Here is a 23,046-nt window from a genome sequence, read left to right on the forward strand (position 1 = left end):
TTGAAGTTGTTTTCATTTCACTTTCTATATATTTTTTCTTAATATCTTAGCATATATTGTACAACATTGGAGTAGTTTTAGAATCTTTATTGTGCAAAATGTATCAATGTATCTCATGTATGCTTACACGATGCAATGCAACTTCTTACACTGTTGATGCTAAATTCATTTACTGGCTTATAAGTCACAATTACACTGCAATGAAGAAACAAGACACACTTTTCCAGCTAGAATGTAAAAAAGGAACAATCGTTTGCAAAAGCATGAAATTAAGCAAAAAAATAAAAAATAAAATACAGACATCTAAACTAAAAAAATCACTTAACGTAATGAAACCTTAGTAAGTGAATGAATAACTGTGACAAATAACCAGTTAGACAGGTAATTTATGTTCTTGCATAACAATACAGAATAATTCTTCCATGGTCGATTCTTCTATCCATCCATTTAATTTAAAGATCTCCAGTTAGGAGTTTCTTTGTGTTGTCTAACATTGAGTCTTCTTGAGCATCCAAAGAAGACATTAAGAGAATCGCAATTAGCACTAAATGGCTTACAAGACAAGTATATGTCTGTTTGTAAAATATATTGTGGCGCTCTAGGGTCTCGTAACAGAGAAAGGCTTTTATTTCGAAAGCAGCTAAGAAAGCTTACATTAAACAACAACACAGCCCGTCAGATTCCACCAGGTGACAGTTTCAGTCATGGTGTGACAACAAAAAAAACTAAAAACATCACTCAGTAATGTAACAGACAAATAAAGGTTCAGTAGAACAATAGAACAATAACAAACGACTATGTGACTTTAAACTACAAACTAAAGAGCTATTTACACAGACGGTGCCGCAAAGCACGTTGGGAACCAGGAAGTGTTCCCAGCGACGCTACAATATGTATTTGACATAACTGCATGCTATTTTATTATGCAGGGTTATAATTATGCCATTACAAATAAAGCTTACCAAGCAGAGTTCTGGCACTCATGGCGCCCGAGTAAGGGCGTTAAAATATATAAGGGACTCATCTAGCATGGTATCATCTCTGGATCCTGTTTACACTTGTGATGGCTTTCAGACATAAATAAAAGTCTGTCCAGTCGAACCAGTTCACGTCCCAGGGGAGTCGACAATCTGCTTCCAAATATTTTGTTTGTAGTGTTGGGGACACAATCAGAGAAGTGTGATGCATTGCTGGGTAAAGGCTCCTCTGGCTTCAGCTCTCCCTGCAAACACACAATAAACTTAAATCACAATATAGCTGTCATTAGTGCAGCGTTAATATCGTAGGGCACTTTGGAGTGAAAACTGCTTTTATACAGTACATGGCGTCACATGAAATGTCAGTAGACCAGGCAAGACTTTATTGTGTCTCATCTAAGTTTCACTTTTTCTTTGCGTTTTTGTCTTATTTTGAAAGAGGCCAGACATTAACTCCAGTCAATACTTGTTGTTGTTACTGGTAATCACTGTTAAGGTGTTCTTATGTTTAACTACCAACTGTGGGAGAGTAAAAGACACAAATCACTTACATCAGGGGTCTCAAACACGCGGCCCGTGTGCCAAAGGTGACCCGCAGGACACTAGTTTGAGGCCCCCGCCTTGATATGAAAGTTGAATGTTAGTGCGGCCCGCACAAGTTTGATATGGATGCTGTACGGTATCATGTACCCAGAAAAAATTATGTGGTTTCTTAAGCTTTTATTATTTGCCGTTTTATTATTATTATTATATTTATTTATTTATTACTGATTGATTGATTTTCTTTATTCTTGATTTGTTTATTTATACTTATTATACTTACTTATTTTGTGTAGAAAAATAAAAAGTAAGATATTTCAGAACAGTGGAATGTTTTATCAGAGCTTTTCTTGTAGAAAATTGGAACCAAAACGATGTTTTTAGAATTTTTTTGTTTTAATAAATGCGTTTTGTTTTTGTTTTTTTGGAAAACCTGATGCGGCCCAGTCTCACCCAGACCCGAGCTCCAGTGGCCGCCAAGTAAATTGAGTTTGAGACCCCTGACTTACATTATTCGTCATTAAAGAGCACATTTATCTTTGCATTTTGGCCTTTGTTCACACGCAAGTGTAATTTTCAGTACTTAAAGATAATTAATTTGCATTTGTCCATTTATTAGTGGATGGGTAAAAATTCTGGCTTGTGTCTTTTGACCTGTGTAAACAATCTTAACAGTTCAAATTTAACAGTTTAATGTATTTCACAGCAGAACACCTCGATGCCTGACTTGAACTGATATCATTTTGTTTCTCACGTTTTTTCTCTATTCATGGGTATTATATTCGAAGACCCCACGCACACCCATAAAACACCCTATAAAATGCCTTGCACAGTTACTAAGGACATTTTAAATTCAGTTTTACACAACTGAAAAGAATTGCAGTCTGAAAATACTCTTACTTGTGAAAAAAAAAACACAGAAGGGAACTGAAAAATATAAATCTCATCATATCAATATCAGTTCAATACCTTTGACATCAATACTATCAATATTGGAATCCACTCAGCCCTATGCAAATGTTGGCTTCTGAGTTAAATGAAGTAAATTGGTTGCTTTTAAGAGTATTTATTGATCTTAAGAGTATAAGATAGACTTACCATCTGATCATAATTCTTGAGGAAACTCCAATTCTTCTCCCTGGTGAATGGTTAGAAACTTAGATGTATCATACCTGTTAGTAAAAAGATGGTGCAAGTTCTTTTATGCACTCACCATTCCAGTACTGCTCTCCTTTCACCCCATACTACTGCTTTCCACGCTTGGTCTTGTTTGACTGGATCTTTTGCGTCACTTTGCGGCGTTGTGGACGTTCTGTCTCTTGTATTGCGCAGACTTGTAGCCGCAGGTGATTGTTGCTTTGCCACTGGTTTACCTGCTTGCACCGGGAACCGGTAGCCTGCAGATGATGCGCGTCCAAGATTGTCGAAGTCCATTCTGCTCGGGAGGAAACAAGCACAATCAGGAAATGTCTTATTTACAGCAGTACACACTATGTAACTAGAACAGAACCGGGTGAAATCATTGCCAGCACTTCCGTGTGTTTAGGTTTCCAAGGTAACGAGAAGTGTGGTCGTTGTCCAAAAAATAAATAAATAAAAAGAACAATTAAATAACATAAATGGGTTCCGTTCAAGGTTTGAATTTTTCCATGCCTGTCGCCAAAAGATTGCCAATGTAACGTTCACGCAAAAACACACGTTAAAATACATGCTCTTATTCTGAAGTCTGAATTTAAAACAGACACTTCCTTAGCTGTATAGCATGAGAGGGAATGGATGAACATTCTATTTCCCATCACATATATCTCATCTCTCTGTATTAAGGTAAGGGAACGATAGTATTTTTTATAGGGAAGAGATATGGTTATTTTGATTGTGTCCATTTGAATGCACCAGGAGGAGGTTTGACCGCAACATTTTAAAATAGAGAGATGCATTATTGAATATGGTTTATATTATCGTTGATGTTAGAAAATCATGGTAGTCCTGTTGTAGTATTAAAGTAAACGTTGTTGCTTAGGCCTTCTTTTTACGCAGCATGGATTCCATGATATAGCATCCATTAGCCGGTATTTCAAGCGAGCTAGCGTCCACCATCCGCCTTATTGCCACAGTTGAATGGGAGTATTTACATTGCAAGTACATTAATGTAAGGTAATGAAACATGAAGGCTAAACAGACGCTAAATTGGAGTTCCAGTAATACTTTTAGGTTACATTCATGTGAAAGAATTTATATGATATTTGTTATTTTAATGGCTGATACTGGAATTGGCTTATTGTAATGTCATGAGATGAGATGCAGACAGGACTTAAGTGTGGAGGATTAGCAATGTGTCAAAGTGGGTGGAGTTACACTACACAGTGTTTTCATCATGTGGTTTAAAGTACTGTAAATAAAGTCATGCTTTTTTAGGTGCATCTGTCAAAGGGCTGCACAAAAAATGAAAAAAAATGCAACGTCAGTGTATGTAACAAACAAACGCTACTTGATGGAACTTGAGGAAAAAATGTAACTCAGCAATAGGCAGTTGATCAGCTGATCAAACGTTGTAGAAATTAAATGGTCAAGAAATGGACCCAGTAATGAATGGCTGTGCCATTCCTGTTACAAAATACCCACATAGCTATTTGCTGTTTCACGCTCCTGCACATCCTGATGCTCCTCCACTGTACTGTGAGGAAGGCATCTCAGGTGGGATCTCCTTGTCATGGCAGTAATGTTGGAAGCCATCAGGACTATCAAGGTTTCATATTTTTCCTCATCAAAGAAACAAACTTTTTTTTTTTCCACCTTTCAATGTCCCATATTTAGTGCTCTCGTGCAAATTCCAAATTGGCAGTTTTGCAGTGTTGATGAAGACAAGGTCTTTGTTGTTCTTAAAACCCTTTTATTTTTCTGTGTCTTGATGGACGGCCAATCTGATCATTGACATTTGCTTGGGTCACCACTTGACTTTTGTGTTCTGTAACACTCAGGGTCTTTGGAGAAGTTAAAAAAAACGTCATACTGTGTCCAAACTCGGCAGAAATGGTGCATAGCAAGAGGCCATGCTTATGCAATTCAAAATAAGAAAGTTTTTTTTGTGTGTTTGCCATCAAGCGATCATTGCAGTGTGAATACCTGACAGAAAATTACACTAAATTCACATTTGTGCAATGATTATGGCTTCTAAAGGCTCTGGTCTTAAACATTTCATTATCCGATTTCACTGTAATGGTTGTTACGTACTCAAAAAATGTTTTTCTCTCGTTCCCGTTTTGTTATTGCAAAATGTAAATTCTTGCCATTTTTCAGCTTGTCTTTAAATTTTGATTAGGAGTGTATTAAGTCTTGCACGAGACCAGACTGTAAATCCACTAGGCAGTCAGGGGATCAGCAGAGTATAATTAATTAGTGCGTTCACCATGTTTTACTTAGTTGTTAGATGTTTTACTTGACCCAGTTTGTGCCTTTTGAATTAGTTTAACTCTACCAGGATACTCCTATGGATTTCAATGGAAAAGAGGATACAGCTGAAAGTGACAGTGAGAGCCAGCTGGCTGTGTCCGTGTTGTTGGGGTGGATTTAGGAAGTTGTATTTCCTGTGCGACTGTCATCTTTCCTACCACCCGCTTGCCCGTGCATTTTTATGATTACATTGGCAGCTTTATTTGCCCGCTTCAAAAGCAAAAGGCTTCAGTAAGACAATCTGATTTTTTTTTAAAATTTAGCTTTATCTAGCATGTGGTTTTCCACACGTTGACCCATAATGGATGGAATTTTTTTTTTCTCAAATGATGGCTAAAATGTTAATATTATTGTTAATCACTGATACCATACATTGCCTTGCTCTACCTGGGAGCCTGACTGGTGCCAGTTTACCTAAAAGCTTCAATGAGGTCATGTCCCCTCACAGTGCCAGTGGGGTAGTCTCTTGCTTTACTGAGATTAGACCCACTTAGCTTCTAAGAATAGGGTTTCTAATATTATTCCAGCCGCCGGCCTTGAGAGGGAGATGACAAAAGAGGATGTTTCAGTGCCCGTGGAAGGAGATTCTACACTGGGTTCCCGCAATAGAGTTTCTCCTCATCAGCGGCCAGTCATCCACCAGGTTTCCTCTGCACCCATGCCCAACGACTGTGGTGAGGACACGCTTGCATGCACGCACACATTTGTAATGCAGAATAGATCATTTGATGTTGATCATCAACTTGCACCAAAATTTGCTGTGTGTTTATACTGTATTTATTATCAGATAATAGGAAGATTAAATACACAAACTTTTTGCATTCCTTGCGTTATCCCATACTGACTTTTGATTGAGGCAGACATTTATTTGGGTTAGGTACATACTTAATTAATCCCATAGGACAGGGTTGTACAAATATCACTTTCACGGGGCCACATTTTCAGATATACAGTAACAACTGAAGATCCTATGAAGCCATGCAGCATTGGTTAAGGACAGTAATACTCAACACATGACCATAGATTTATTAAACAAAAGCATGAGGGTATGCTTGGTTATCCAATCTCATGCAATATGAAGTATTTTCTATTTTAAGTAAGTCTGGACACATTGCAATAATAGTATGTATCCCTTATGTATCTCTTGACCAACTAAGGATATTGAGAGGCCAGTTGTTTTATACGGTATTGTTTAATATTGGCTATAAGATTTCTTGGAGCTGACATGCCGAACCTGCCTGCAGAGCGAATGTGAGCTGTGTAGAAACGAGACACACTGTTATAAAGTTCTGAATTATTATATTATTGTTTGTTCAACTTCACCCAATATGTACAGAATTCTCCTTTTTCGACCCAAACGAGCCACAATGCAAGGAGGTTCTGCAAGATCCCAGCACCACCATACCGGAATTGTTTGCTGTTCTTCGGCAATGGGTTCCCCAGGTTCAGAAAAACATCGACCTGATTGGCAACGAGGTGATTCTAGACCTTTTTTTTACACTGATACACTCATGTTGTCTCTCTTGTTATGTGTTAGCATGACAGAACTACGGTGATAGTTGCTATGTGAGGTTTTTGCATTGTGTCACAAATGATAATAGTATGATATGGCACATCCCTAGTTTCGATTTGATGATATTACATTGATATTACACTAGTATGACATTTTACTGCTGGTGCTGCACTTGCACGTTCCAACATTATTCTCTGCCAGTCTTACATCATTGAATAATCGATGATAGACATTTATAAATTGTCTGTTTATTGCTTACATCTACGTTGCAAATCTAAAAACTGATCAGTATTAGGAAACCCTACCATTGAACTCAAATTAATAGTAAGAGTAGATGTCACGTTTCGGATTTGTTTAATGCATACTGTATCTTTGCCTTTGTCCAGATCATCAAGAGAGGCTGTGGTGTAAATGATCGAGATGGTCTGACAGACATGAGCCTTCTGCACTACTGCTGCAAGGCAGGGGCCCCAGGCATTGGTTAGTATTGAAAAGTGAATGTCAAGAAAAACAGTGAGTGTAAACAGTGAGTGTACCTTTAAATCATTCATGTTTGATTTCAAATAAACATAATCCTGTATGAGTGTGTAACTAATACCATTAGTATTAATAGTATCTACCAAATCAATGACAAGCTTGTAACCAAAACAAACACTTAACTATATCATTATTCTGTACTTTAGGTGATGCATATATAGCAGCTGGTTTTGCCCGCCACCTTCTGGCCCTGGGTGCAGATCCTAATCTTCGCTCCCGCTGGACAAACATGAGGGCTCTGCATTATGCTGCTTACTTTGATGTGCCCCAGCTTATTCGGGTGGTACTACAGGCGTCTCAGCCTGGAGGTAAGGATGCTGGGCATTTCTTCAACAACAAACAAATTCTTGTATGAATACCTATTTGTCAAACACTAATAAATACGAGCTAGTGGATTTATGCACTACAGCTGGATGACCAGATATAGCTGGCCTGGCACATGTCCTTGTATGTGTGTACATTCACAAAGGGACAATTAAGGAGGGCATGCTTTTTTGGAAATGTGGGGCAAAAGTGGAGTACCTGAAGAAAACCCAAGCACAGGGAGAACATGCAAACTCCACACAGCAATGCCAAAACGGTGATACGATCCCAGATCTTCCAGATCTCCTGACTGTGTAGCCAACATACTAATAACTCGGTCACCGTGGCCTTGCATAAAACTTCCAAAAATGAAATAATTGTTTAAGCCTCAGAGTTTTAAGCGTGTAAAAAAAATGCCGTTTATCGTACAGGATTTATCGTACAGGTGGGGATCACAAAAAGTAAAAAAAATCCAATCATTTTGAATTTATGAATTAAAATGTCTTAAATTCTCTTCAAAATTCATAAAATTTAAAACATATGCATGAATGGCAATTATTTTTGAGGAAGATATTACAAAAATTAAACATACAAAGATCAAGGATCTAAAGTGCACCCTGGTCAAAATTATGGAACACAACCAGCTAGTGTGTTGTGTGCGTGCTGCGGTGTGTTACAGCAGGGTATAGCAGTGGAGAAAAAATAACGATATCCCACTGCAAAACCTAATAACTTGTATAAGGTGGGTATGTGTACGTTCAATGATTTGTGACACTTAAATGGAGCATCAATTCTGGGTCTTTTGTACTTTTTTGTCACTATAGATGTGAAATAGGTGTTAAAATGTATTCATTATGGTCTTAAAAAGTTTTAAACCATTCTAAACTTGACTTGTAGAAATTTTCAGAGACTCTGTAAATGAAAACGACAACAATCACACTAACCCGTATTTCTTTTTGCCGTAGATGTAGATGCGACCTGCAGTGACTTTGACTTTGGCACCGCCTTGCACATTGCAGCATCCAACCTGTGTACATCAGCTGTCACATGCCTTTTGGAGCTAGGAGCTAATCCTGCTTTCAAGGTACGCTAGTCATTTCAATTTTATTTATTAAATTAATAAATTAATTAAATTTATGTATTTTTTCCTCTCTACCACTAGGTGTCACTAAATCTCACAACACTGTCACCATGTTAATGACCAAGCAGAAAACTAGCAATTTCTACATTTGCTGAAAGTTACTTAAGATTTGTCAGATCAAAACATGATTGCTGCATACGACTTCTGTCAAAACATGTAATTGTGGAGTCTAACTCCACAATTACTTCCCAGTACACCCACTCTAAGCATCATGGGAACTGTAGTTCTATAGAGTAAACATGAAGCAAATCTACTGCAATCTGCCATCTATTCTACATGTGTTCTTAAATAACTAAAATAACATCAACATAAATGATTAGTGCTAGAAACTACCTTCAATATTTTAACTTTTCTCACTTTTTTGTTAAATTTGTGTAAAGAAGTTTTGTCATTGTCTTGTGAACACAATATTGTGTATGGTCTTGTCTTGTGAGCTGAGTATATGGCAACATTGCTTATAATATAGGATGTCCCATAAGGAATAAGGCAAAACAGAATTTATTTTGAAATATGTTATTCTTTGCTCAGTAGAAACACCTTGAGTCTTTTTGGTAATTATGCATTAAGTTTTAATACCTGGACTTTGGAGATTTTATCCATCAATCTTACTATTTTAGATAGATCTGGTCGGTTCGAAATAATTTCAAGGCTCTGCGTCCAGAGAGGTTTAGTTCGATTTTAATCAGGGCTTCTGCTGAGTTGTTCCTAAGCCATTGAATTGTTTTGCCTGTGTGATTTGACTCATTGTTGTCATTGAAAGGTGAATTGAAAGCCAATCTTGAGTCCTGAGCACTCCTAACAAAGCTTTTATGGTTGTCGCTGTATTTTTCCATCATTGTTCTTTCACCAGTCTTTGGGTTTCTTTAGTAGAGAAACACCTCCCGTGTGATGCTGTCACCACCATGTGCTGGTGTATTTTTCCCCTAATTGTACATTTTAGTCAGATGTGTAGAGCTTAAAGAAGAATTTCTGCCATTTAAAAATTGTAACGACTGCTGCGTGATTGGATTTTTTTTGTAGTTTGGCCACAGTCCTGCATCAGACCTTTCAGACTGCACTTTAGTGGTTAGCATTTTGGCTACACAGTCAGAAAATCGGAAAGACCATTCATTCATTCATTTTCTACCGCTTATCCTCATGATGGTCACAGGGGTGCTGGAGCCTATCCCAGCTGTCTTTTTGGGGCGAGAGGCGGGGTACACCCTGGACTGGTTGCCAGCCAATCACAGGGCACATATAGACAAACAACCATTCACACTCATACTTATACCTATGGACAATTTGGAGTCGCCAATTAACCTAGCATGTTTTTGGAGTGTGGGAGGAAACCGGAGTACCCGGGGAGAACATGCAAACTCCACACAGAGATGCCCAAGGGTGGAATCGAACTTGGGTCTCCTAGTAGTGAAGCCTGTGCGCTAACCACTCGGTCGCCATGCAGCTATTCCAAAAACATGCTAGGTTAATTGGCAACTCCAAATTGTCCATAGGTATGAATGTGAGTGTGAATGGTTGTTTGTCTATATGTGCCCTGTGATTGGCTGGTGACCAGTCCAAGGTGTACCCTGACACTCTCCTAAAGTCATCTGGGATAGGTTCCAGCATAGCCTCACGACCATAATGAGGACAATCGGCACAGAAAATGGATGTTTATGATTAGAATATATCATTTGTATATACTGTATACACTGTCTTCCCTCTTACATATAGAGTTCTAAAATGTTGCAACCAATTTCCTCATATTTATTGCAAAATACTGTACACTTTTAGAAACAAAGAAATGGCTGATCCCAACTGTCAGAGCTCCAGTTTGGATAAAATAGTTTCTTTGACCAGAGCTGAGAAATGTATTAGTTTAATTCTCTGCTCATGCTTTTCTTTTTATCCACAAATGCTGACATATTCACCGACTTTCCACTGGGTGGCACTAAAGCACTTTGCACTTTAATCAATCACCTCTCTCATCAAAAGCTGCAGTTTTTTGAACGACTTAGTGCATCAAATCATTAAAAACCCAGCAAGCAATGGTTAATGTGAAAAGTAATGGTCCTTGGTCCTAAAAAACATCCCCTTTTTAAACACAGAGAGAGGGATTTGAATATTTTTTTTTACTATTTTTCTGTCTCCTTTATGCACTGGTATGGCTTTTTGTTTTTTATCTTAATTGTGTCGACTCAGTTGACTAGACAAGACCTAACCTGGGCAGTACACAATAGCTGGATGTACTTTATTAATCATAACAGTATTAATATTATACTATTGAAACAACAGCAGTAGTACAATATATTGTAGGTATTATAGTGTACAAAATTTTGGGGTAAAAGTTTTGGGGTAAAAAGGTACCCCTTGTATTTTATATCAAAACAAAAAGAACAGCCTTTTCACTTATTAGGTTGGATGGGAACAAAAAAAATCCCAATTACTTCATTGCACAAATTCTGACTCCTTTGTCTGTCTCTCCTCTTGCATCACTTCCTTGCTGTAGCCTACATTATAATTATTTTTATCCACTTATCCAATCCTCTGTGTGAATGACACAAGGAACAATGGCACTTGGCCACAAACATGAACAGCATATTTTGGCATATAATAGCAGAAACCTTTTGCTAGGGCAACAGTGGTTAGCTAAGATCAAGATGATGGATGATGCATCTATCATAAAAAACTGTCTACCTCAGTTACTGAAACAAATTTATTGATATGTTTTTTTCACAATTTCACTTGTTGGAGTTATTATTATGGAAATCTACCACCATTAAGAAACAATACAGCAGCTTATTTGCATCAAATAATGTTTATGCCTTACAACTGATTACACATCTGTTCATCATTTTTCTGACGACTCTGAACTTTGAAACATAACGTATGATTGACTTGTCTAAACAACACAGAAGTTGTTATATTATATTTCCTGCGCCATCAGTATGTTTTATCCCTGCCCAGGGCAGCAATAGACAGAATAACAACATAAACACTTGGCAGACTTCTTGCAAGAGAGTGCAGACAGTTTGTTTTTACTGCTTGTTGAGCTGACACAAATTTGCCTTTTGCCAAGTCTTGTATAATCAGCAGCCGAACACTGAATTATGTGGTCACGCATTCGAAAGAGAATTTATTGTGGTAATTGTGGAGTAACTTCCCTGTAACACACACTGTCTAAAATCACTGTGCCTTTGTCTCCTTGCTGAGATTGTGATTGCAAATCCTTAGGATTGATTATTTTGGTGATAAGGCAATGCTTTTATTTATATCGATATATTTTACCTTTTGTCATTGAAAATGTGTTCATGTGTTTAGGAGATAACATTGTTATGTATTCGGTGATGAAGGAAAAGAAAAAAAGAAGAAACGAAATACACTTCGATTCACGCATTGAATTTTGCAGCTTCTATCACGTTTTTATATATATTTTTGTAATATTTTTAGATATTTTTAAAAATAATAAATTGTAATAATAATTAATAAATTATTAAATAATAATTACATTAATAATGATATTAAATTTAAATATTAATTCATAAATCAGGCTGTTTTGTGGTTAATCACGTCTGATTATTGGTAAATAAAATACGCAAATTAAGCAAATTTTATGTTTTCTTTGTCTAAATTAAGCATTGTCTAGCATAGAAATTGCTATATAAAATACAAAGTACAAATGTCAGGCATTCAGAAGACTCACTCAAAGACGCTCAACTGAGACTGCATGTAGTACTTCTACACTGGTCACTAGACATCACTAATATTACTGTAATGTTCTATGAGACACACAAGCACCAGACTTGATTGCTTTTTTTTACAGGTTTAAATGATCTCACAACAGCAACAATAATCCCAAACACAAGCTGCTGTTGCGGTTGTCACTTCCTGTCCAAAACTCAAACGCATTTACACAACACATACACATACATGTCTTAAAAGGCTTATCTTCTATTATTATGTCTACGATATTGGGTAATGCAAGTGTACAGATGACTATATGGGTGTTATTTCATGTCTAGAAGGTTCTAACAATGCTAAAAACCTGTATTTTTAATGCTCTAACCTCAAAAATATTCCATTTATAAATAAGGAATCCTACTTCATGTATCATAGTTGGTTCTGGAACCAGTCAACCATGATGATAAGTAGAATAAACAAATTAAAAAAATAATTCAATTAAGAGATTAAATATGGTAAGAGAAAACATGATAAATGCACGATTAAAGAAGAGACAGAAACCTATTGTTCTATTTCCTTTTGAAGACATATTTTTCACATTACAATAATACAGGAGTAGACGGTTGCTTGCTTTGAACAAATGTTGATCCAGAAGAATGTGTTCCAGAATGTTCTCTACAATGCTAAAACAGTGGACTACTGCATTAAAAGATATCCCAAAAGCCCATAATTCCAACTATATACCAACAAGCAACATTATAACACAAAATAATAAGAAATAAAGCTGTTGTTCACAGAGACTCAATGTTCTCTTGTTGTGACTCTGCTCGCAGCAACAATGAATACAAATAACTTTGATTTGGCAGGATTTTAAAGCTATATTGTCATTCATAAAGCCCTTTTCTTTGGTATAGCCATGTCTGTCAAACTAAGAGGGTGTTTTTCAACAACTGGTTCCAGCTGAATCGCTTCATGTTCCTCAAGCTTTAGTTCAACAACAATATGTGTTACAGAGAATTTGAGTGAACTCATTATTAATGTGTGTGACAGCCCTAACTGTAGTAGCTCCCATCTGGTCTTGTGTTACAGGACGATAAAGGCCAGTACCCAGTTGATGTCGTTCCTGACCCGCTCAACATGCCCTTGGAGATGGCGGATGCTGCCACCTCGGCCAAAGAGCTCAGCACTTTACTCAGACAGGCATTGCCACAGCCCAGTTTCTTGTCATGTACATTGCAAGTCCAGCCCCCTCCTCTTCATGAAAAGGCCAGGACACAGCTTGCTTCCATGGGAATCCGACTCGGTGACCGTGTGACGATAGCTGGAAAGAAGGTATGTGGTCCATATAAAAACCCAATTCATTTCTATGCTGTTTGTCCTCGTGAGGGTAGTGGGGATACACCAGAGCCTATCCCAGCGGACTTTGGGCAAGAGGCGGAGTACACCCTGGACTGGTCGCCAGCCAATCACAAGGCACATATAGACAAAATACCATTCAATACTAATCCCCCAACTAAACCACAAACTTGCCAATAAAACAAGTACAGTACATATATACCATCTGAGATGCACAGTAAATTGGTAATGAGTGAGTACTGTGTGAATATGAAAAATATATATCTATAAAACAATGAAAATGCAATAAAATTCCCGAAATTCTGTTTTAGTTCTAAAGATAAAATGGAATAGAGTATGTATTATGAAGCCGGAGCATATTATGAAAAGAGATATTTAAGGCAATACAAAATTCAAACTCTGGCATTTTATGCCATTTTTGGGTGCTTCTGGGGCCCCTGTTGAGTGTGTGTGAGGTTTCCACTGTGTTTTTGACCAGAAAAGTGCATTAGAAGCAAGTTGAAAAAAAAAACAGAAAAAAACGATACACCCCCCCTTACGTTTTTGTCAAAAATCACAAAATTCAAACTCTGGCATTTTATGTCATTTTTGGGTACTTCTGTGGCCCCTGTTGAGTGTGTGTGAGGTTTCCACTGTGTTTTTGACCAGAAAAGTGCATTAGAAGCAAGTTGAAAAAAAAACAGAAAAAAATGATACACCCCCCCCCTTACGTTTTTGTCAAAAATCACAAAATTCAAACTCTGGCATTTTATGTCATTTTTGGGTACTTCTGTGGCCCCTGTTGAGTGTGTGTGAGGTTTCCACTGTGTTTTTGACCAGAAAAGTGCATTAGAAGCAAGTTGAAAAAAACTGAAAAAAACTGAAAAAAACGAAACACCCCCCTTACGTTTTTGTCAAAAATCACAAAATTCAAACTCTGGCATTTTATGCCATTTTTGGGTACTTCTGTGGCCCCTGTTGAGTGTGTGTGAGGTTTCCACTGTGTTTTTGACCAGAAAAGTGCATTAGAAGCAAGTTGAAAAAAAAACAGAAAAAAACGATACACCCCCCCCTTACGTTTTTGTCAAAAATCACAAAATTCAAACTCTGGCATTTTATGTCATTTTTGGGTACTTCTGTGGCCCCTGTTGAGTGTGTGTGAGGTTTCCACTGTGTTTTTGACCAGAAAAGTGCATTAGAAGCAAGTTGAAAAAAACTGAAAAAAAACGAAACACCCCGCCCCCCCCTTACGTTTTTGTCAAATATCACAAAATTCAAACTCTGGCATTTTATGCCATTTTTGGGTGCATCTAGGGCCCCTGTTGAGTGTGCGTGAGGTTTCCACTGTGTTTTTGACCAGAAAAGTGCATTAGAAGCAAGTTGAAAAAAAAAACTGAAAAAAACGACATACCTTACGTTTTTTGTCAAAAATCACAAAATTCAAACTTTATGCATAAAATTTTATGCATTAGAATAGTTTGCTTCTAATGCACTTTTCTGGTCAAAAACACAGTGCAACCCTCACACACACTCAACAGGGGCCCCAGAAGCACCCAAAAATGGCATAAAATGCCAGAGTTTGAATGTTGTGATTTTTGACAAAAAACGTAAGGTATGTCGTTTTTTTTCAGTTTTTTCAACTCGTTTCATTGTTACACAATTTAACGTCGGCCATCCGTGTAGTGTCCGTTGATGCTACAATGGACTCATTTGGTCCTAGGAGGAGTTCGTCAAGATAGGACCTCTACTTCTGGCCCAAAAATCGCCGCCGCCATCAAAAATGGCTGACTTCCTGTTTGTTTTGCAATATGGGTTCTTGGGTTCTGTGGGTTCTTGAGACTTAGGGCTTTCACACTGTCAGTTCTCGAGCCCTAACTATGCCTATACTGAGGGCTTGTACAACTCTTCTCTAAAACAGGGAGCCATCGTTATTTGCACTGCTTCAACAGTAGCATGCCGAGATTGGCTAATCAAAAGTACATTTTCCATCTTGGTTCTGACTGATCTTTTTTTCTTTTGTGACTCCATTTGACAACCTATTGCAGCAAGGAGCATCAAAATGTTTGTCATTATTAAAGTTGTCTTGGTTGATGAAACTTTGGCGTACCTTTTTAAAGTAATTGAAAAAGTAATGAACGTATGCCTGTGACAGTTGCTCCAAAACTAAATCAAACAAATAGTAAAGTACATTTGGGGAATGCAAATTTCTTATGACCTACTGGTGGAATGTAAATTAGCTGGACTGTTTGAAGGTCATGTGTCACTCCTCTGTGAAAATATTGGCTTTGTTCTGGTATGGCTGCCAAGAACAAGTACGTTTTCTGCTTATCAAAGTAACCGGCCGATGTCCGTAAGAAATGAAATTTGGTCAAACAAGATCACATTGACCCACTAGAGGCTTTTTTATTTTGAGAAATGTGTTTGCTGTCGTTAGTTTTACTGTAGACATAAACCACTGCATTTATCCTTGTTTTCACCTTCAATTGAACATGCATGTTGATTATTTTATAGGTTGGAACCCTGCGATTTTGCGGTAGCACAGAGTTCTCTGAAGGGCTTTGGGCTGGAGTGGAGCTGGACAAACCAGAGGGGAAGAATGATGGTTCTGTAGCAGGCGTCCAGTATTTTACCTGTCAAATCAAATATGGTATGCCACCATCCAACCCTTAAGCAATTCATATCCACTCACACTTCCATTTCCATTAGATATGAGAAATGTTTTGAGTCAAATTTTCATTAGGGTTGTGTGCCATTATCACATTCATTCAACTAACCATGAATATCTATTGTATTGTATTGTATTTATTGTATATCTAGTGTATTGTACAGTAATCCCTCGCTACTTTGAGCTGTGAATTACACAAATAATAATAAAAATAATAATACATTTTATTTGTATAGCGCTTTTCAGAGTACTCAAAGACACTTTACAGTAGAGAAAAAAGAAATAAAAATAGAGTAGAGTAAAAACAGAGTAAACGATGCATTAAAATACAATATCCAAACATTCATTCAGAGCTAAAAAAAAAAAGGCTAAAAGCGGAGCGGGTTGCAGCAGTCAGGTATAAAAAGTTAGACACTAAAAACTGATTTAAACAGGTGGGTTTTGAGTTGTTTTTATAATAATGTTAAATATACTAATTAATAAATCATGCTGTTTCATAGTTGAATACAGCCCATTATTAGTTTTAAAAAAATGCATTTTTCAGTACATTTTATGTATTTGTTGTCCAAATTAATCAATAATTTTCAAGCGTAAGAATGGCTAAATGGGCGGCACGGCGGTCTAGTGGTTAGCGCGCAGACCTCACAGTGAGGAGACCAGCGTTCAATTCCACCCTCAGAGTTTGCATGTTCTCCCCGTGCATGCGTGGTTTTTTTCCGGGTACTCCGGTTTCCTCCCGCATTCCAAAAACATGCTAGGTTAATTGGCCACTCCAAATTGTCCATAGGTATGAATGTGAGTGTGAATGGTTGTTTGTCTATATGTGCCCTGTGATTGGCTGGCGACCAGTCTAGGGTGTCCCCCGCCTTACGCCCGAAGACAGCTGGGATAGGCTCCAGCACCCCCCGCGACCCTCGTGAGGAAAAAAGCGGTAGAAAATGAATGAATGAAGAATGGCTAAATGAAATAAAATGCAAATATAGGGCATTCAGACAACACATTCAAAGGAGCACTTGAAGACACACAAGCAGACAATAAAAACACACAATAATCACTAACAAGGGCAACTGTTGCATCCGTAAACCATGGCAAGCTCCTTCTCAACGCTCAACCACCGCTATCACTTCCTATCTGCCCCCCACTCAGCTCCCGTAGCACCAGAACACATTTACGGCAACACACATAAGCATGAGTCTGTTATGTTATATTAGGTTTCCGTTATGTTTACTATCTTGTGTAGTATATGTGGAAAAATGATAGACTATAGGATGTTATTTCATCTCTCGAGGGCTTTGTTTACAAGGCCATTTTTTCGATGCTCTAACTACGAAAAAAGGGATTCCTACTTCACGCATCACGGTCGAGTCGGGAACCGATTAACCTTGATAAACGAGGGACTACTGTACTACTGTATCAATCAATTTTTATATTTTTAAAAATGTTTTTTTTTGTAGGAGTATTTGCTCCTCTCTCCAAGATAAGCAAACCTGCGGAAAGATGTAAAACAAGTACCAGCAAAGACTCCACACCTGTACGCCTCCATCGTCGCATTCCTTCCAAGATTAACACAGCGATGGGTATGTCTGCCTCCAAAATGCATCTTACATAAATCATGAGTTTTACACTTGTTTAGTTTTACAGTTGTTGTCAGTTTTCATGATTGGTTTATCATACCATACAGTAAAACTGGTTTCCTTTAGGTAATCTTGATTTACACTGCAGTTGTAAAGATGAAAAGCCTGTGGAGTTCCGAGGGTGAAAACCTTTGATCAGTAGAGATGACACTATGTAAGAAACCTCTCATGCACAAACATCTCAAGAGTAACTGCATTAGCGCAATAAACGATGGCCTTATATTTTATGTTAGTTAAAGAAATAACTCTTTTAGTGCTGCTGCTTGAGCGGTTTGAGAAATAAACTGAAGTACCGCTGCAGCAGCCGCAGCAGCAACCTCCCCATTACTTTGGTGGTGTGATGTGTTCAACTTGACAGAGGTGTTGTTAATCAGCCTCCATTCCACTCTGTGTTTGTTCTATCCTCTGTAATCCGCTGTATCCTCCCCCACAGTTATATAGCCCTGGTGACATGTACAGTAAGATGCATCATTACAAAAGCCATATTTGCATTGCTGTATCATAAGTAAATTAGCATTGTCTTATGCTATAACTTTGATGAATCATTTTGCTGTGAGAGGTTGTTAACATGGTGTGTTCAAAGGAAGCAGTTCTTTAGTTGTCAACACACATAGACATATCAGATTGGGTTTTCCACAGGAATTGTTGCATTTTAGAGGTGTTACAGTGAAACCTCCACAGTTGAACATGATATATCATACTAGTAGTGAAACAAATACAGAGTAGGTTTGGGTGATATGGACCTTAGCGTACCGTATATCATGATATTTTTTAGGATGTATCATGATAGGATGATACAACATTTACATTCAGTATAAAAACCTACAAACCTTGAACAGTATAATGTAATGCACTTGTCTCAAATTGTAAAGCACATGTATTTATTGGTAACAAACTGGATAACTTTTCTAATGGGATGTCAGCCTTTGCACACATTGCTAATAAATCTTCAACACACTGCAATGGCTGTGCTTGTGATTAAGGAAGATGTAGTCACCCATGCAATACCAACTGCATATGTAAGATATTTTGCTTCACACTCGCTGACATGGGGCAAACGGCACTCTTATTTGGTATCTGCAAGTATATGCAAGCTCATAAGTTGCTAACAATTACATTTATGATTAAAAATACATTAATAACATACAGTATTTTGACTCAAGCAGTGAATATATAACAACACAAGACACGCCATATTATGTGTTAAATGGAAAATGGACCCAAACCGAGGCACCATTTTTGGCCAATTTTTTATGTAAACTGAGGTTCTACTGTACTTTATACACACACACACACATTTACACAGACAACAGATGAATGAATGAATAAATATAATAATCTATCCTTCAGAGTGGACAGTGTGCTTCATGGACAGGCAAAAACTAAAACACTGGATAAACCAAACAAAATGAATATCCGGTTCTGACTCACCATCAGTGCAAAGCCTGGGATTTGTTTTCCGGAAAGATGATGATAATAATGTGGTTTGATGTGCTTGAGTGACTGTTGTGGAAAAACATTTATATCATCTTAAGTAGGAAATAGAATGCCTGAAATAAAACTTTGCCAGTTTTTATTACCTTTGCAAAACAAAGGGGTCAGACAACAAACAGTATGCATGGCGATCTGGAGGTGTTTGGCCAAAAGTGGCCTCTTGGCGGGAACTCTTATACTCCATTGCATGCAAATGAATTACATTACAATAGAAAGGAGAAATTCTTGTCACTCCCCCGATGCCGCCCTCATGTATGGGGGTTACCCTACACGCCCATTCTTAATAAGAAAATCTATAACCTTCTGACTTATAGGTCAACCATAGATCATTTTATATTTAATCCAAAATGACAGAACAATAAACACAAAAAGGGTCTTGGTGCATAAGCATACCTGGAATTGATGAAACTATAGTTGAAGTAGGTGTTGTCATAATTTGGTTGAATTTGCACTCTCCCTCGTCTGCACAGCGGTCGAGTGGTTAGCGCGCAGACCTCACAGCTAGGAGACCAGGGTTCAATCCCACCCTCGGCCATCTCTGTGTGGAGTTTGCATGTTCTCCTTGTGCATGCGTGGGTTTACTCCGGTTCTCTGGTTTCCTCCCACATTCCAAAAACATGCTAGTTTAATTGGTGACTCCAAATTGTCCATAGGTGTGAATGGTTGTTTGTGTTTTGTTATGTGCCCTGTGATTGGCTGGCGACCAGTCCAGGGTGTACCCCGCCTCTCGCCCAAAGACAGCTGGGAAAAGGCTCCAGCACCCCCCGCAACCCTCATGAGGAAAAAGCGGTAGAAAATGAATGAATGCATTCTCCCCGTGACCCTCATTAGTGTGGGAATTCCCATGAGAAAGCTTGTTTTCAATAGTAACAGTGTGCATGCCCAGTAAGTTGAATAAAATAAATTGTCTACTATTATTAAATAAAATAACCCATATTATTTCCAACATCAATAAACGCTTACATAAAATGTACTTAAGAAATGACAAACATTTAAAAATACAAGTTAAAAAGCATGCAAATGCATCCAGTCCAGGTTGGTCCCCACATCTTGCTCAAAGTCAGCTGTGATAGGCTCCAGCATACCCCTGCAACCCCAATGAAGACAAGCTGCATATAAAATGAATGAATGAATGATTGTATGTGGTTGTTTTTTTACAGCCCAAATCATCCCCACACCTGAATACTGTGTCACACACAGCCTTGTTATAGGAAGCCCCTTGTTGTACAGCATAATTGTATATAGTGGATGGATATGTCTTCATATTAATCATTGTCAGATATTGAAAGGCGATGCAAGGATGAACACTGATGACAAGACCAGTGCTTCATCCAGGTCCTCTCTTCCTGACAGTACTATTGGCCTGTAATTTACCGGTAGTCTAGTGACCTGAGAATATTGTTGAAACTTGTCTCTGTGGGTATTTGTGGCTCTGTGGCCCTCTGGGATTTATGGATTTATTGTACAGAGGTAATATTCAGAGGTTTTGGTGGCTGATTGATCTTGACGTGACTGGAATAGTGGACCTTAAAGTAGCCAATGGAATGCTGTGATTGATTGTCCAATTAAGTAGAGTTTAATAACCAGGGCATAGACAGGCTGAATAGTCTTGGCAGCAATTCATCACTACGTGTGTGTGTGTGCGTGTGCGTGTATGTATTTATATATGCGTGGCGTGTAAGGAATGTGAGGTTGTGTGTGTCAGCACCTCCTTCCACCCCAGGAACCAGACTAATTTATTACCAAACTTTCTCAGAGCTTTTATTAGACATTTACAGTCTCTCAGTGCCACCTGTGTTTTTTTGTGACTTACCGGCTCAGCAATGCAGACAGCTTGGCTGTAGTGTCGATAAACTGGCTGGGTCATTTTGAAACCGCAGAAAAAAATACCCCAAAATGTCAGGTGGGACATTGTGAAAACTAAAGGTCAAGTGACAAGAAACATTTGATATTCTAAGCAGTAAGATGACGCATCTTTGACGATGGCAATTAGCAAATGTCAGCTTAATATTGTACTTTCCTTTGTCCGTCACATTACAATGAATTGAACAAATGTATAATTCACATTGAACCTTGCATGTTAAATTATTTCCCACAATTTACACGTACAGGAACAGTTTGGTTCTTTTGGTGGGGCCCAGCTTTGTTGAACCAGGTAATTAATTAAACTATTTTAAAACTTCACTTAAAGGGGACCTATTATGCTTTTTTCCCCTTTTTGAACTACAAATGTAGTTAAAATGTTGTATTCCCGTGTTAAACAATGCCAAAATTTCATATAATGAGGTTTGCGCATTTGGAAGTGAGCCTTAAAAGAGGTTTGTGATGGCTCAAAATGCTTGATTTCAAAAGACGTCGTAAAACTGCCCATTTGTGATGTCACACAGGGGCGGACTTCCATGTATGGGCGTGTCTGTAAGCCAGATAAGCGCTCTGCCATCCCCCAAGCAAGTTTACTTGCTAGCAAAGCCACATTTGTTTACAAGTGGTTGGAATTCCTGATTCCCTACCAGCAAAATAAATGGATTTTAATCTGTTCACGGCATTTCAAAGTGGATGGTTTTGTGAACATGGGCCAGGATGTAGATGAACTCGCTGACGCCTTTCGCTGACGCCTTTCCAACCTTACTTGGTCATGTGGACTTAGCAAGCTGTGAGTAACAATTTATCGGTGTCCGAACTGTGTTTATTTTGTGTAAGTCATGGAGCAAAAGCGCTTTCATACAGGTAGCTGGGTAGCGAATAGCCGTTTCCCCACACAACTCGTTCCCACATTCAGTTACCGATGCTGTACAAAACCTAATGCTAAAATGCTAAAGCTACTTACCATTGAGAGACATCTTGAAGTAACCGCTCTTCTTGAGAAATTTCAGACTGTCCAGCCTCTACTTCCAGATTGGATTTTGGATCCAACATGTTAAAAGCTGACATTTTAAAAAGATAAATCGATGTTTATTACAACTCCTATATCATGTATCAACTCCTATAAAGTTAGCGGCACACATTGGAAGTGATTCTATGTACATGGCACTGTGACCAATCACAGCGGATTGGGCGTACCTGGAGGCGGGCCAAGGATCGAATACATTAAACAGACCGTTTTCAAAGAAATACAGCTGAATAGGTGCGGATTCTGGAAGAACTATGAAGCTTTGTGTGCTGGTTATTGTGTGTAGCTGCTCTATAGGAATCCACAACTCAATACAAACCAAAAATAGGTCCTCTTTAACAAATGCAGTCTAGTAACTTATTTGTTTACGTATTGTGTAACTGACTTTGAAGCAAAGAAATGCAGTAATCTATCTGGAGGTTATTGAGATGCAGATCGTGATGTTTTAGTTCCTACGGGCATCCACTGCATACATTAAATGTGAATGGTATTGGATTTATTTTTTTTATAATTAATTGTCCTTCACGCAAACCCCTAATTGGTCAATGTGTAGATTAGTGTTAGGAGTATCGTGTTTGCATTTGTAAGGCAGACAGAATCATCAGCTCAAACATATATTTAATTGTATTGCTGCTGGCTTCTAATTAAGGCCTAGTGTTGAAAATCAACTTATTTTAAGCAGTGAATTGGAACCCTTCATTTTGCTTAAAGAGCTTTACCACAGATTAAATAAGTTAGTGTCCAAGTTGTTTACTTGGTATTGATTGGCTGTGGCTGAGTCGGAAAGTTTAAAGCTTAATCAAGTGATGCATCCAAATGGATCTGTAAGAAACATGAAGACATTACATAGCAGACACCATCTGGTTTTTATTGTTCAATCACCGGGTTTACAATACTTGCTTATATAGGC

General features: G+C 38.1%; 2 protein-coding genes across 4 annotated transcripts in view; one reads left to right on the forward strand and one right to left on the reverse strand.

Annotated features, from left to right (window-relative positions):
- Nucleotides 1-158: 158 nt before the first annotated feature.
- Nucleotides 159-22,237, reverse strand: c13h2orf50 (chromosome 13 C2orf50 homolog). Of its 2 annotated transcripts, XM_058091110.1 has the most exons (4): nucleotides 22,074-22,237; nucleotides 2,731-2,952; nucleotides 2,616-2,655; nucleotides 159-1,222 (listed from the first exon to the last, which is right to left on the reverse strand). In XM_058091110.1, the coding sequence occupies exons 2-4, from the start codon at nucleotides 2,949-2,951 to the stop codon at nucleotides 1,025-1,027; spliced, it is 459 nt and encodes a 152-aa protein (XP_057947093.1). In that variant the 5' UTR covers nucleotide 2,952; nucleotides 22,074-22,237; the 3' UTR covers nucleotides 159-1,024. The 2 variants fall into 2 exon arrangements, with proteins under 2 accessions (XP_057947093.1, XP_057947092.1); XM_058091109.1 differs by lacking the exon at nucleotides 22,074-22,237 and having other exon boundaries at nucleotides 2,731-3,187.
- LOC131140566 (CAP-Gly domain-containing linker protein 4-like) overlaps nucleotides 3,262-23,046 on the forward strand; it is a 28,622-nt gene continuing 8,837 nt past the window's right edge. The window contains exons 1-9 of one of the 2 annotated variants that reach the window (XM_058091107.1): nucleotides 3,262-3,341; nucleotides 5,495-5,641; nucleotides 6,304-6,443; nucleotides 6,867-6,960; nucleotides 7,164-7,325; nucleotides 8,286-8,404; nucleotides 13,208-13,450; nucleotides 15,965-16,100; nucleotides 17,573-17,695. In XM_058091107.1, the coding sequence (XP_057947090.1) occupies nucleotides 5,515-5,641; nucleotides 6,304-6,443; nucleotides 6,867-6,960; nucleotides 7,164-7,325; nucleotides 8,286-8,404; nucleotides 13,208-13,450; nucleotides 15,965-16,100; nucleotides 17,573-17,695 (1,144 nt within the window). In that variant the 5' untranslated portion in view covers nucleotides 3,262-3,341; nucleotides 5,495-5,514. Of the gene's footprint in view, nucleotides 3,342-5,494; nucleotides 5,642-6,303; nucleotides 6,444-6,866; nucleotides 6,961-7,163; nucleotides 7,326-8,285; nucleotides 8,405-13,207; nucleotides 13,451-15,964; nucleotides 16,101-17,572; nucleotides 17,696-23,046 lie in introns of those variants that run through there. The other variant, XM_058091108.1, reaches the window with a different exon arrangement.

The sequence above is a fragment of the Doryrhamphus excisus genome, chromosome 13 (genome assembly GCF_030265055.1).
Source record: "Doryrhamphus excisus isolate RoL2022-K1 chromosome 13, RoL_Dexc_1.0, whole genome shotgun sequence".
NCBI lineage: Eukaryota > Metazoa > Chordata > Actinopteri > Syngnathiformes > Syngnathidae > Doryrhamphus > Doryrhamphus excisus.

What these genes read in the sequence shown, in the direction of transcription:
- c13h2orf50 (XM_058091110.1), bottom strand. Translation starts at nt 2,951, where the DNA reads ATGGACTTCGACAATCTTGGACGCGCATCATCTGCAGGCTACCGGTTC. An exon ending in AGGAGAGCAGTACTGGAATG is followed by an intron (nt 2,656 to 2,730) that starts GTGAGTGCATAA and finishes ACCATTCACCAG; the next exon opens with GGAGAAGAATTGGAGTTTCC. An exon ending in TCAAGAATTATGATCAGATG is followed by an intron (nt 1,223 to 2,615) that starts GTAAGTCTATCT and finishes GTGTGTTTGCAG; the next exon opens with GGAGAGCTGAAGCCAGAGGA.